Raw genomic sequence first — 15,718 nt, forward strand, 5'->3', positions numbered from 1 at the left:
ATTAAGGTTAGGTTTAGACCCGTGGGATGGGTGGCGTCCAGTGATCGGGGGGTCATACATCGTGGATTATTCATTCGTTGTTGTGCATGAGCAGTTCTGGGCTTCAAACAGGCATAATAAGTGATAGAATAAAATATGGTCTCTTTGTTGAAATGCACCCCCCCCCCCTCTTAGACGCCAACCCCCCCCCCCCCCCCCCCACCCCCCACCCCCACCCCGAATTCTCTTTGTGTTACCAATGACAATTTTTTTCTGCCAGGGACTTTTCTCAGACCTCCCTTCCCGCGCGCCTTTGGAGAGTGTGTCATTTGGCAAACTGTAATGGGGTCGGATGGGGAGGTTGTTTGGGAAGGGTATTAACACCTTATTGGCCGCTGCCTATTGCTTTGCTCCTGTGCTGCTCCGCAAAGAGTCCTGCTTGAGGGGTGCAGAGTGCAGCATTACCTGCATATGGGTGACGTACGTAGTTGCCCTGACTAGATAGATATTCGTATCTTAGCCTCAAACCGAACGGTGTTTAACATTTAGAAAAAAAAGCTCCGGCCTCGCTCCACGCCACAGCCATGGCCCCCTGCCCCCTCCAGCAGCTGCAGGGACGTGGCCGGCCGGCAGCGCGTCCAAAATAGCTCCCGCGGCTCCAGGGGTTTAACAGACTTTGGTGCTGGGACAACAGCCGCCTGTCAGGCCTGTCCTGTTCCCTTCCAGTCTCGGAAGAGGCTGTGGGGGGGCGCCCGGCCACTTGCCTGGTCCCATCCCACCTCTGTAGATGAACCCGGCCTGGCTCAGAGACGAGAAGGGCGCGCGCACGCACGGCGCAGCAATATCTGCGCCCAGCCCTCACACTCCCAGCTCCAGGCCGGTCCCACACCACGTGAAGGGCGCGCACACGTAGGGCGCAGCAATACCCTCCACACTCCCAGCTCCAGGCCGGTCCCACACCACGTGAAGGGCGCGCACACGTAGGGCGCAGCAATACCCTCCACACTCCCAGCTCCAGGCCGGTCCCACACCACGTGAAGGGCGCGCACACGTAGGGCGCAGCAATACCCTCCACACTCCCAGCTCCAGGCCGGTCCCACACCACGTGAAGGGCGCGCACTCGGGCAGTGTTCACAGAGCAGCACCCCTAGTGTCGGCCCGAGCCCCCCATCGTTCCCTTAGCTTATTATCGCTTCAGAAAGGAGGTATCAAATGCCAGCGAAGGGATGGGGAAATTAATTACAAACATCTCTGCTCTCCGCCAACATAATGGCGCCGAAATCAAAAGCAACGCAGAATAAACCGTCAAAACTTTCCGACTCTGCTTGGAGATCATTCATTCCTTGAGAATACAGGCAAAACAGAAGAGAGTTCAACAGCACACTTAATCAAACACAAATCATAAAACCACCAAAACGTGAACACTCGCATCTAATCACACACATTTCCACATTGGATGCACACACATAGTGCTTCTGGTGTGCCACAAACAATATATTGGAGCTCGCATGAAAAGCGCAGTTCCAAGCTCACATTTATAATGCAAATAACCAAGGAGAAATGAACACTCATTTGCAGTTCTTCAATCTTGGGAAAGCAGAGAAAACCAAGGAGACATCAATGCACACATTTGGATTGAAAATAGCATGGATGAGGCTAGGCTTTGGTCCTGAAAATTGTTCTAGCTGTTTGAATGAATAACCACCTCGAACCAGCGAGCTACTCTAGGGGCTTGAGAACCTCGTGGTTGATTTGCTGCACTCTATAATTCATGGATTGATTGACTGGATCTGGTGTCTGTGACCTATGAGAAAAACTGAATGACTGGAACCACTCCCCCTTGTACCCAGGACAAAGAAGTGGACTCCAAGAGTCAGATGAGTGACCTTCTGTGTGGCTACAGGGACACAAAAGGCTGCAAGGCGCCTTTTACCTATAATTCCCTGCTGACCAGTGGCAACTTCAACTTGGACTGGACTTTGCTGGTGTCCTCATCCTGGCATATACAGAGTCTATGTGCATTCATGGATGTCCTGGGTTGGAGGTGGGTAGGGCTTAGAAGTTTATTCCTGTAGTTGCTTGGGCACCCGGAAAACGTTTGCTCCTAAGCCAAGCGGACCTACTGCGAAAAGTACCCGACCAGAAGTTGCACGACATCGGAATGAATTTAAGATTAGTCTCTCTGAAGCAAAAACGACTACGTCGCTTTTTGTTTTGGGACTCAAAACTTTTTCAAGCAATAACTTTAAAGGCTCCTAAGCCTTAGCAGTTCTTAACCTGCAGCACTTATCTGTGGCAGTTCCAATTTCAAATTTTTCCCTCCGGGAGACAACATTTTCTTCAAAGAAATTACGAAGTCCATTTTTGGATTAGGACTTTATAACATTTTTTTACGTTGTGATTTCCAGACTTTCACCAGGACCCATCCACTTGTTGTATCTGACCAGGGCTTTATCATGGTCATCCTCAAATCACGCATTGAACCTGGTCCGCCACGTCTGCTTCCATAGTCTATCATTGGCGCTTTGAAGTGCTATTTTCACTAAATCATTAAAAACATCCTATTTCCTGTATCCCTTATTGGATTTTTGTGGTTTTGGACGTATTTTACTCATACCATTTGTTATATTTTGTGTGACTTGGTCTACTGCGTATTTGTGGTTTAAATACTTTGCACATTGCCTTTGATTTAATCCTAACTGCTTTGTGTCAAGTTACCAGAGATTGGGCACAAGCTTATTTTATTTATGTGACATCTTGCAGTTGGTTGCCTTGCCTATGAGGTGGACATTTGTCTACACCAAATAATCAATTTTCCTACAGATATCAATTATGATAGCTAAGTGAGGGGGCAGTTTTTTGCAGCAACATGCTGCACGGCTGGTGAATTAAGCCATTCCTTTATTCAGCACAGAAGATACAGATGACATTTTGGGTAGGAGAGAAAGCAAGTGGAGGCTACATTGCATAGCTTCTCACATAGTTGTCTGGGTTACACATTCATTCAGCACTTAATACAAGTTACTTAAGTAAGGCAAGTGGAACTACAAACACTTCTTATTGCTCCTTACCTCAGTGCGCTCAAGCAGGTTTGAACCATATAACCCAGACGATGCTGCTGTTCGGGCAAGATAGCGAACGATTGAATTCACATCACTGAAGCTGACATTGCTTAGAGGAAACAAACACACATATTGGTTATATTTCAACATTGGTCTCTACAATTTCTATTTATGAATAAAAAGGTGGATATGCCTAACTACTATGCAAAACATGAGTTAGCTTAGCTACTCAGACCAATCAGCCTACTGCTCTTTTCTCCGCATCACCTACAGACCATACTTTGGCTCTACATAAACTAATGGATCTTATCCAACTCACTTAACCATTTTTTTAAAATAGCTCTTTACTGCAGTTTTAAGATAATCATCTTTGTATCACTAATTTCGGTTCATCACAATGACGCAATGTGCATTAATCAGCCTACTATTCAAGCTATATTAACTAATTAAAAAAAATAACATTACTGATACCTCCCCCATAGGTTCTCATGCAAGTCTTTGGACACTTATTTCAGTTATTTTATCTTCTTCGTGTGCCTGGCTTGTCGGATGCACTTAGTAATTGCCTGGGCGTCCTACGCGTAACTCACATTGCTATTTAAAAAAAACGAGTCTCCCAAAATGTCTTTTTCATGGCCTCCTACTTCTCTTCATTTTACCTGAGGCAACAATCATGCGCATTTTGTTTTCTGACACATTGGCAAGTTGTTAAGCGCAAGTAGTGTGTCGTACCGTAGGCTCTCAACTCACTCTGCGCCCACTAGATTCTCCCAAAAGTGAACTGACTACCAAACAAGACCTTAGTGGTTTTCTGCCCCATACCACAGCTGTGGTGGAGGCAAATCCCTATCCAAAAAGATAACTGACGTTCCAACCCATGTCTCCCTACAAGTTTAAACCGTCCAGCTCCCCTAAACGTACACATTTGTACGCAGAAAAAAAAATCAATAGTAGCCCTCGACCCCACTGCTGCTCCAGCATGCTCTCCCACTCTTACTGACATCACCTGTCTCTGAGTTGGACGGAGGTATGTTTTCAGCAAAGAAATGAGCCTTACACAATAGAATTGTTCGGGCCGGAACTTAATGCAAAATAATGCCTTTAAGTAAAATGTTAAAAGACACACAGTTGATGGACGGAATGCAGAACAAGGCATGGTGAGCAAAAAATAAACGATGGATTTAGGCCCAGATCTCAGTACTGAGGTGAACGTTTGACATTGTTCTGCATTCTGTCCATCAATTGCTCTTTTTGCATTTAAGTAAAATGCCTTCATAGGACAGGGTCATCAAATGCCCCTATAATAAAATTATCAAACCTGAGTCCAGATGAAGGTTTGGTAGCTATTCTAACAGAAAACAATAGTAATCACTGATAAGCAAATACAAGCCACACACAAGTGAATCATTCATTCCACAGGCTGTAGCTTCACAGTCCATCGCAGCACCAGATCTGAAAAGCATACATTTTGAATCACTTTTTTGTGCAGTGCCATTTTATAAACTGCAGACATACAGAATCGGACTTCTTTTTCAGATGTGGTTGTAAGATACTCGCACGAAGAAGTAAGCTACTGTGTACATGTCCAATGCACCCTCCTAAAAGCTACATGAGGTATTTAGCAGTTCATAGTACAAGCACTACTGACACAAACCCCAGAATCTATTGCCATGAAGACTCAGCACCCAAGTGCTCGAATGAAGATAAAGTACAAAACGTGTTCACCCCATATGCAGGTATACATTTTATTTCACTTCTGCTATAAGATAACATGCAGCCATTATGTTAGCTACAATTTTGCAACTTAGATTGCGTTACCTTGCGGTACTCAAGCAGGCATACAGCCTAGGAAGATCACAAATCCATTTAAGGGGTTACCCTGTGCTCCTCAGAACTTGGGCTCATTGTGGTACATAAAAATACACGTAGTTCTGTCGGATCAACTCTTGTTATTTAGATACTTGAGGAAAGGCTATCAACATAATCATGGATGTCATCAGTGTGATAGAATACCACCCATTTTTACCACAGTCAGTTGCTGGTCAATATGGATCTAACCACACTGTATGCAAAAATTTCTCAAGAGGAGGCCTTAAAAAGGTGATCAAGTCTACATTGGAAACTAGAGAGAAACCCCAGACGGTGCCCATGGAGATCTTATTATCACTACTTAACACAGCTACAATAATTTTTTTTCTTCAGAAAAACTCAAATTTCCAATCCATGGGATGGGGCTAGGTTTGTACAAGATTTAACAAACAGCTTTACAGATAATTCTGTACAAGTGCATATATACCTGCAGTCAAATCCCTGCCCCAAAATATTATTCCCTGGAGAAGATATGTACACAATGTCCTGATGATCAAATGACATTCAGTTCACTATGATACACAGTAATGTTGAAATCCATTATCAACATATTATAACCAAAGTAATGGGACGATAAGCTGTATGACAATGCACTGAAAACCCGCAGCGCAAAATAAATTGATCAGGCATTTGAGCAGACATCCAAGAAGGTGGAGGAATAATCTGCCCTATGGCCAATTCCTAAGGATAAGGAGAAATTGTGCCTATATGGTGTATTACTTCAAGGAATCTGACTTCCTAACTGGCAATCTGCATGTCCTAAGGGATATAACAGGGGATTGCTGAAGTGTGCCAGAGATAGGGCGTTGTGTTGTCCCAGGGACGGCCCACTGAAACCCAATGAACTGAGAAATAAAAAACAATACAGCAGCACTGCACTACTTTTTGTACATGCAGCAAACCATCAAGGAAGTCAAAAAGTGGTACTGAGAGTTGATACGGGCTGAAGTGGGAAATGAAGGACAGGTCTCTATTCGCCATCATGCAAGGCAAGAACACTAGGGACCTTGTAGTGAGTTCACTAGTGCCAGCATTTGACCATGCGGAATTGCGCACACCTGAATCTACCACTGGTGGTCTGTCATTACAAATGTGGTAGAGGTAAGGCTTGTGATCTGTCACAAGACTAAAGAATGTGTGCATACCAACACCAGAAGAACTCACTTAAAAAGTAGCAAACATGCATAGTTCCATAGAGCAACCTGAAGCACAGGATGAAGACAAGCACACAAAGGAGACAGATGGAAAACTTATCCACTATCACTGAGTGCTTAATCAAATAGACAAGCGAGAAAAGCCATAAACACCAGGGGTGCGGGGAAGCAGATTGCCTTCAAGCATATGGGGAAAGCAAGGCACTACAGAAAGGCGAGCGCGTGTGAATAATTAGGGGAGGACAAATGCAGACACGGCCTGGGGCAAGCTTGTGGGAGGAAGGCTGGTGGCATTGTGCACGCGCTCACGTGCACTGCATCAAATCTCCAGTAGTTAAACTCTAGTTAAGCCACAATAGAGCTCGCCAGCTATGCGCATCAGCAGGCGAGCCCTAAAAAACGACCCTAAAAAGGATTCACAAACTGTAACAGTATGGATATATTTGATATGGTGAGGTGTCCCTGAACTCTGGTGTATGTGGACCAAACTAGACAGAAGGTTAAAATCAGGATCCTCCAGCCCTGCAGCCATACATGCTGTGAATCACAAGGAGCCCTGTTAGTAGAACTTTTTAAAACTATAAAACACGCCGCAGAGGACATCAGATGGTGGGTCATCGAAAAAGTTACACGATACCCCCGGAGAAAAGATATGAACTCTGACCTCGACTTGAGAGAATGCAAATGGATTCACCTTTTAGATAAAGAACGGGTCAATGGTTTGGAGGAAATCAGCAAATAGGTGGCCTACTTCCATAGGTTATAAACACTTCACTGAACTCTGTAACCAAATATAACCTGGACAATTGTGTATATTTGATGTTGGACAGTATGTACTTACAACTCTTACCTATGGAGCACAATGCATTATGCATCAAAGACCATCATTTATTTGTATGAACGATTATATGAATTTAGAATTGCCGAAGAGGATTGGTATGTCACAAGGTTGCACCACAAGAATAAATCCCTTTTTTAAATTTTTTATTTTTTTAAGGAACTATGGGGGTCTAGAAAATAATATCCAAGAACTGTAATCTACCAGTGCCATTGCACTGTATGTTGTGTTTTGCTGCCTGAGGAATGTCAGATTTGTAGTTTTGGTTTACATACTTGTTTTTTTGTATACTTGTGCACAACCTGGTGGGCTCATTAATACCTTTTTCGCACGCAGATGCATTATAGTAATTAGAAACACACAGGCAGGTGCCACTTTGTAGTGTATACCAACACGTCCTTAACCAGCAGACATCTTGGGTGAAGAAGATACAATGTAGATTCCACACACCATGTGCATGCCAACGTGCCTGGTTTTATCTTGTCTGACCGCAATCTCCGACGTGCGACTAAGCAAGCCCCAGGTAAGATGTGAGTGAACTGGCGTGTGAGTAGACACTCTAAACGGATTCCCAGGAGTGCTATTACTTCCATCACTGTCCTCCAGACGGTTTGCTTGCTCTCATTTTTAGAATTCATGCATGGATGTGAGGAGTCACATTCAGGTTTAAACTCTCTAAGCATCATCAACCTGGTGAGCCTTCATACACCACCACTACTCACAGGTTATTTGTTATCCTGCAAGCAGACAAAGTGGGAATTGCAGACCCATATTTTAAATCAGAGGCACTCGCTACCTTTTTTCAGAGTCTTAGTTACAAACGCCCCAAGTCCAGTATGAAAATAATCACACTCTGCACACCTGATTTTTTTGAGAATATTGGTGTTATTGCATACACAGCATGATCCACATATTGTCAGCTACTATTTTGTATTTTCTAGCGAGTGACCAAATCCCAATGTGTTTTGTATGTAGAAGGTAGGGCCACTGGAATTGTGCGATTGTACTGCCGCAGCTTTTTTCGAATAACTATAGGTTTGCTGCATTTGCCAAAAAATTCCAACATCTACTGCATAGTCTGCAGATTAAAAAACAAAAAATTTGTGTCCAGCTCAAACAGTTCAATGGTTACTAAAAACACAGTGCCCCCCCCCCCCCCCGCCCTCGGAAGCCCGCCCACCCACATGGACCACGCACGCAACCTGGGAATCATCCTGGACTCAGAGCCCAAAATGGACAGCCACACCCTCCGCCTCCTACGTAAGATCTTCAAATGGATCCCCCTCGAATATAGAAGGACCGTCACTCACGCCCTGGTCACCAGCAGGCTCGACTACAGCAACGCCGGAATAAACAAAAACCTCACTCCCAAGCTACAGAACATCTAAAATGCCGCTGCAAGACTGGTCCTCAACCTGCCAAGACACTGCCATATCTCCCAGCACCTGGGCACACTCCACTGACTCCCCATCGAAGCTAGAGTCACCTTCAAGATGCTAACCCATACCTGAACAGCCGACTCAAATTCCACGCACCCCAAAGGACCCTATGATCAGCACAGCTCTCCCACGCCGTGGTCCTCCGCACCAGAAAGACCAGATCGGGAGGCCGCTCCTTCTCCTTCTCCTTCTGCGCGGCCAGAGCCTGGAATGACCTTCCGCTCCACCTCAGAGAGATAACATCGCTTCCCATCTTTGCAAGAAACCTCAAATCCTGGCTCTTCGACAGACCCCCCCCCCCCCCCCCCCCCCCCCCCCTCCTTGATGGACTGGAACCTGCGACCCAGCGCCTTGAGACCCTTACGGGTAAGTAGTGACGCTTAACAAACACCTGATTGATATGTTGCAGAGTAGTGGATGGGCCTTTGTAAAGCTTGACAGGGCATCTTTCTGTTGCTTATTGTCATATTTGGGTGTTAAACTGGTAATAATGAGATGCAACCAATGCACATACAGTTTTAACCGCATCGCTGCGGCGGCTTTTCCCGCTGTACACGGCAATTTTAAAATTACCGCGTTACATGACGAGCTCACATCATAAGCGCACGGCAGGTTACGCTCATGACGAGCTCAGCTCGTCATCAGCCCCGAAGGGGTTAACAAGAGTATAAAAAAAAAGACAAAATAATTAAGTAATACTATCACAAAATGTACCATATTACCATGCATAACGTGCCTTTTCTTGTAGCATAATTTACTTAACCCTGCTGTACAATTTGGCCCTCCCCTGCCACATCATTCCAGTGGCCCTGCTAGTAAGGATATTACTCCTAGCCTGTGGAATGATTCCCAGACTAATACATGGAGCCATTGTATGAAATACTCCCAAAGGAGAGGCAGGTTTGTGAGGCTGGATTTATATTGCAAATGAATGCTCCAATAACACAAGCACATAGGTTGACGCATTATTTACTGTACCATACCGGGTGTCCCGCAATTTGTTGCTGTCTGTAGAAGCCCCGAATTGCAGATGGAGTATTACACAGACACACACAGGTCAATAGAAATACTTTACGTACTATGTGACCGTGTTGGGTAAACCATTGGATTGGTACCTAGTTTAAGCACATATTTATGTTATGTAGCCAAGCGGAAAAAATGTGACTAGTTAATTTTTTTTAGTATGAGTATATATGTGCAGACACATTCACTTTTTGCACTTTAATGCCCACAGAAAAGCAACCTCTTGCAATGATATTGCTTATATACTGAAGTGAACTATTATAAGCCACTACATCTCCGTTCATTGGAATAGTGTGTGTGTGTCTGTCTATAATTAATTTACATAGGGGAGTATAATGTTGGCAGACTTTCCCCTAGTAGCAAAGTAAGAAGAGATGACACAACAGAGCCACGTGTATTTTTGTGTACTGTCTGGAGATCTAGCACGCCCAGAGTTGCTCAAATTCATCTGACAAGTCAATGTCTTGTAGTTTACTGCTGCAACACGGTGTTATTCGAAAGTTATGATAAAATCACGGTGTAAAAACAAAAAATAAGCTGCAGCATATAACAAAAGAAGAAATAAGATGGAACAGCTTAAGACAAGTTGCAAGTTAACAAAAAATTGAAAGATGATTCACCACTTTCTGTGACTAGAGCTGTAATTAAATGAGACTACACTCACACCTTGTTGTCTTACACTGGAATAATCAGTGGACATTTTTTCTAAAAATGCTGGAAGCTTTCCAACAGAATTAGGCTATGGCATTATCTTCTGCCACTGAACCTTTTGTTTCCTTTCTCATACCCATACACTTTCACCAAATGAAACAAAACCATACAGTTCGTTGAACGAAAGCAACTTAAAAGTATTGGGCTCTGTGTGTGGTTCACTTATGAATGCACGCGGTCAGAGGGAGAAACCCAGCAGCACCCAAACAATTTATAAAGGATTTAACATCTATTTACATAGAAGAAAACGCAGAGTGCCACACACCCAACAATCGTTCAAGTTTAATAACACTGACCAGCATAGTGTGAGCACCTACCTTGTACATTCTTCAAGTGGAAATGGAGTACGAAGAAATAGCCAACATTACGGAAAACATAGCAGATATGTTTGGATTTTCATCCGAGGAAACAAACAGGATATACGCACTTATCCAGGAGGTAGACCCTTCCACCACGAGCTCTTTTTCAACATAGAGAATACTAAAGCAACTATTATACACTTCTAAAAGAGCCAACGATTACATGCCGGTACCCTGATCCGGTACCACAAAGATCAAAGAATCCCAAGAGGATTACGTATAGCACTGAAACCAACACTTTGCAGAAATAACCCCAAGTTCAAAGAGCATTGATACGCAATCTTAAACAAGTGTTCGCTTGACTTGATCCTGCTTATGGTAGAGGAACTTGCAAAGGTCATTGAAGATCTTGACTAGGACATCAAAAGGATTCAAACAAACTTGAGCAGCAATTTGTCCAAAGAAGAACTAGGCCAAGCATTGAACAACATCAACATTCAACTAGACAAATACACCAGGGAAATCAGTGACAGGAAAAGCAGAAAATGCAAACGCGATACCATGGACTATAAGCTGGGGGAGGTTTACAATTGGGCGGAGGTTTACGCCCAGCGCAGACAACAGAGACCTTTCAAGAATCCTTCATCAGATGAAGACAGCACAACATCGAACGATTCCACACAGAGAGGTGGACAGAGGAGTGGCAGACCAAAAGGGAACACACCAACACTTAGAGGAGACAAAGCAGGAACATCGACTGAATCCATCTAAGAGGCTCTTTTTTAAGGAAGAGGCCGGAGTCCAAACGTCGATCCCGGAGGGGCAGAGGCTCACAAAGAACCAATGTCATCGATCGCTCAGTCAACCCGCAGCAAAGTAACTTAATTATCAACATATCAGAAGAAAGATTAACTAGCTGTCAAATAGCCACATTACAACGTGGCACATCATTTGTACCCACATAGCAATCCAATGAACTTGAAACAGAAGTCAGCGTCTTTAAATTCATGAGGAATCTTAGATTGAAACATTTTTTTTACCAACGTGATCCCCAAGCCTATGGGAGACACAGAAGATACCCAAGAAGTAAAAGTTCGTTCATGGCACCAGTCAGCCATAAAATATTGGATTCCAATGAGAACATCACCATGAATGAAATCAAAGACCTGTTAAAAAAACCCGGGCCAAAAAACACCAACTTCACAACCAGAGAGAGACAAGCAATTTCTCAAATTACCAATAATCCAAATATAGTTTGCTGCAAAGCAGATAAAGGCGGCACATTGGTGATAATGGACTCCAATTACTATCAGATGAGCGTTAGTACACACGTACAGGATGGTGAATTGTACATGAGATTACCCCAAGATCCCACAGGAGAATTTGCCAAAACCTTGACAACCATTGTGGACAACGCCCACACAATGGGTGGAATCACAGAGAAGGAAAATAAATATTTAATCCAGGAATTTCCTAGTTGTCCTACTTTACACATGCTGCCGAAGATTCATAAGAATCTTAAACAAGCATTTACAATGCAACGGTCTCGCCTTTGCAAAAGTTAGAGCTATTAGCATTGTAAATAAGAAATGGTTTATTTATGTGTTGGTTTTGAAAACAGATAAATAAATGGCTTTGTCATTTACAATGCCAATAGTTTAATCTCTCGCAAATGCCACACACAAAGACACAGACCCACACACACAGAGCCCCCCCCCACACACACACACACACGTACTGTGAACATTGTGCGTCACGTCTGATTGCACCCTCAGATTACTTTGGCAAGTGGTCAACTCGCAGAGCCATCCTGCCCACATTAATGTGGTAAAGAAAGAACGGGGCGGGTCATGATGCAAACATTTGGAATATGGAAATGCCTCTCTCCCCTTATCATTAACTTCTCGTCGTTGCAGAAAGTGTCCTGGTACTGAAGTGCGTGTGATGTTCCTGAAATGGATTTTACATGACTAAAAGGATCACACGTATCTCTGATGTTCTAAATAAAGCTTTTGCGGGCAATGCACATTAAACGAGTAAATAACTAAGAAAATCGTTTTTACCTGTGGACGTAATGCAGACGATGAATGGAATGAATAGCGAGCACCATTTCAGCAAGGTAAAACCGCGCCATGTCTTCAGGAAGCCGGTCTTCAAACTTGTCCAGTAGTGTCAACAAATCACCACAAACACAAAGGATCAGAGGGCACCACGCACGCCGTGTACCCCGGAAGCAGACTTTAGACAGTACACATGGCACGCAAGGTAGGTTTCACAGCAGGTGGTTCGCAGGGCCGGGTGTACATGAACTGTGCCAGGGGTTTACGTGTGTAGGAGGGCTAGCAGAGTTTACTGCACTGAGGAACATGCAGGAAAACATTGGCTCCCGGTGAGGTTTAAGGCCAGGTCTCCACACAGTTTAGGCGCCTTTATTTCACGGCTCCGCCCGCACCCACTCCAAGTCTCCTCAGATCATGTGAGGTTCCCGCCTCCAGCAGCTCGGCCCTTCTCTCCCAAGACAGCCCCCGGGGTCCGGCGCACATCAAAGGCGCCGCTCCGGATTCCACGAGCAGGTTTCAAAAGAAGCTCTCGGACTGCAGCTTGGCTCATTAGCACAATAAACCTGCATATAAAACTTCAGCTTCTTTTGAAACCTGCTCGTGCAGAAAAGAGTGGGGATAATTGTTTGTTTTATCTCTGTCGGAGAGTGACGTCTTTCAGCTTCACCATTTCAAGAGAAAAACAAGCGCTCAGTTTCATCTTCAGGTTTATTGTGCTAATGAGCCAAGCTGCAATCAGAGAGGAGGATGAGGGCGGGATGAAGCACGAACAGAGAGGAAAACAGCCTGGAAAGGGAGGAAAAACAAGAACCGAGGCTGCGCTTTAATGAAAACTGCACCCTGAGTGCCGGCACCCATGACAAACATTTATTAGTGTGCCTTGAGGGGGCGGGGGGGCTGAGGGGGCTCTGAATGTGGCTTCCCTTGGCAGGCTCGGTTTGCAGCTCTCCTCCTAACGCTGCTGCCTCGACACTCGGTACAAACGGAGTAGCAGCAGAAAGGAACGGGCTGCAACATGCAAAACTCCGCGACTCAAAGCGCCACCGCCTCAGCCTGCACAGCTCATTTTCCGACTGATAAGAAGTTCACCGGAGGGAAGGTCCTGGAACACCGAGTGCGAGTAAAAAAAGTTTTTAAAAAGGTGCGGAATTGTGACCGGTGGGGTGTAGACGGCACGGACGGACACTGGGAGGATGTTCGTTCTTACTAACTCCGTTATAAGGAGTGAAATTCTAGTTTGAAGGAATTTTCGCCTACATTTACAAAATCGCGTATGCTACCAGTAAACAAGAGCCGATATCACAGACCCACTGGTGGTGGGGGGGCGCATTTCATGACACCGCCATTGTGTGTCATGGCTATGAATATATTACTGATGTCTGCCCGGGCTCCGCGCGCATATGGCCGCCCTTCGCCCCTGCCTTCCCGAGGGTCTTTGAATTGGCCATTGTGTTGGCTGCTCGGGTGCCACCACCATCTTTCTCCGAGGTCATGCAGAAATGCCCGGAGAAAGGCAGTGTCATTTAGAGATTCGGGCGTGTTTTTCTTTCTCGCCTCTTCCTATTGGCTGGAAGGTAAAATTCCAGCCAATGGGAAGAGGAGAAAAAGAAAAGAGAAAGAAAGTAAAAAACACACCCCCGAATCCCAAAAAGACGGGGCTTAAACTGAGTGACGCCCCCTCTCCTCCAATGGCTGGCCTCAGTTTAGGAAGCCAGCCAGCCAGCCAATGGAGAAGAGGGGCGGGTCAAAGCCCCACTCTGTAAAACATCAGTTCTCCCCAGCGAGACTGCGCAAGCGCAGCCTTTGCTAAGCGGAGACCTAAAAACCACCTTTTCGCCCGATTGTGTCCTCGAGGGGGGTCCATCCATGAACCCACAGGAAGATACTTGGACAAACTTTTGGAACCATTAGTCAAACAAATGTCCACCTACTTACGAGACACAACGGATTTCCTTACCAAACTGAAGGACATCACCTTGAATCCGACCATGACTATCACTCTATGTACTATTGATGTATGTGCGCTTTATACATCTTTTCCACACAACAGAGGTATTGAAGCCATCTAATCTTTTCTAATCAATCATGAAATCAAAGAAGAACTAAAGATCTTTCTTTTAGAATTGCTCCAATATACTTTATACCACAGTTATTTCACCTGGAACAACGATTTCTTCCTACAATTAGCCGGTACATCGATGGGCAATTGTGGGGCCCCCAGCTACGCCAACTTGTTTATGCACCGTCCTGAGTTGGATAACATCTTACTTAACCCGAAATGGAATGATAAAATCTTAAGGTTTTGGCGCTACATAGATGAAATGTTTTTGGTGTAGAAAGGACCACCGAACGAGATCAAGGAGTTTATCACATTCATCAACAACATCCATGACCACATTCAATTTACAAATACAGTCAGCACAGAAAATTTCATTTTTGGATATTCTTGTTACATGCAAAAACAATAGATGAGACAGATGTTCAAACAAAGAGCACGGACAGAAACAATTCCTTACTTTTTGACAGTTACCATCCAATGTCGCTGATGCTTCATTTACCACACTCTCAACTCTTAAGAATTAAAAGGATTTCTTCTGAAATTAACACATACATGAAGAACGAAACCGAAGTATTAGCCAAATTCAGAGAGAGGAAATACCCAGAAACGGTTTTGAAGAGAGCAAAAGAAAGAGCGAGAGCAACAAACAAAGCGGAATTGTTATCAACTCAACCAAGGGAAACCATCACTAATAGGCCAGTATTCGTATCTAAGTTTTCAAGCAGGAGTCATCAAATCAAGAAAATCATTTTAAAGAACTGGCCCATGATTGAAAATGAACCAGACTTCAACGGCATCTTCTCAAAACCATTATTTGCTTATCAACGATCGAGGAATTTGAAATATTTATTTGAAACCAAACGGACTGTCAAGAACATCAACTACCCTGGTACTACCCCTTGCTTAAATTGTGGGCATTGTAACAACATAATACGTGGCAATTCATTCAAACATCCCACCACTGGCAAAACCATCAAACTTTTTGTCAACGCTACATGCGACACCAAAAACCAGATCTACCTTTTGAAATTACCCTGCGGGCTTCCATATGTTGGAAAGACGGAGAGAAAAATTAAGGTTTGCCTAACCGAGCATAAGAGTCCCATCAGGAACAGGGTCATGAAGGCACCGGTAGCCGCACATTTCACCTTGAACAGTCACAACATAAACCAATTGAGATTTTTGATTTTGAAGGTTGTTCCTGCAAAGCTAGGCATTGACAACA

At 44.4% G+C, this 15,718-nt stretch overlaps 1 protein-coding gene across 4 annotated transcripts in view; it reads right to left on the minus strand.

The window, feature by feature from the left end:
* The window catches only part of EPRS1 (glutamyl-prolyl-tRNA synthetase 1), a 961,840-nt gene that overhangs the window by 345,039 nt on the left and 601,083 nt on the right, over positions 1-15,718 (minus strand). For all 4 annotated transcript variants that reach the window (XM_078649796.1, XM_078649798.1, XM_078649799.1 and 1 more), the window contains one exon: positions 3,051-3,150. In XM_078649796.1, coding sequence (XP_078505922.1) covers positions 3,051-3,150 — 100 coding nt within the window. The remainder of the gene's footprint in view (positions 1-3,050; positions 3,151-15,718) is intronic.

Source organism: Lissotriton helveticus, chromosome 6 (assembly GCF_964261635.1).
Source record: "Lissotriton helveticus chromosome 6, aLisHel1.1, whole genome shotgun sequence".
NCBI classification, from domain to species: domain Eukaryota; kingdom Metazoa; phylum Chordata; class Amphibia; order Caudata; family Salamandridae; genus Lissotriton; species Lissotriton helveticus.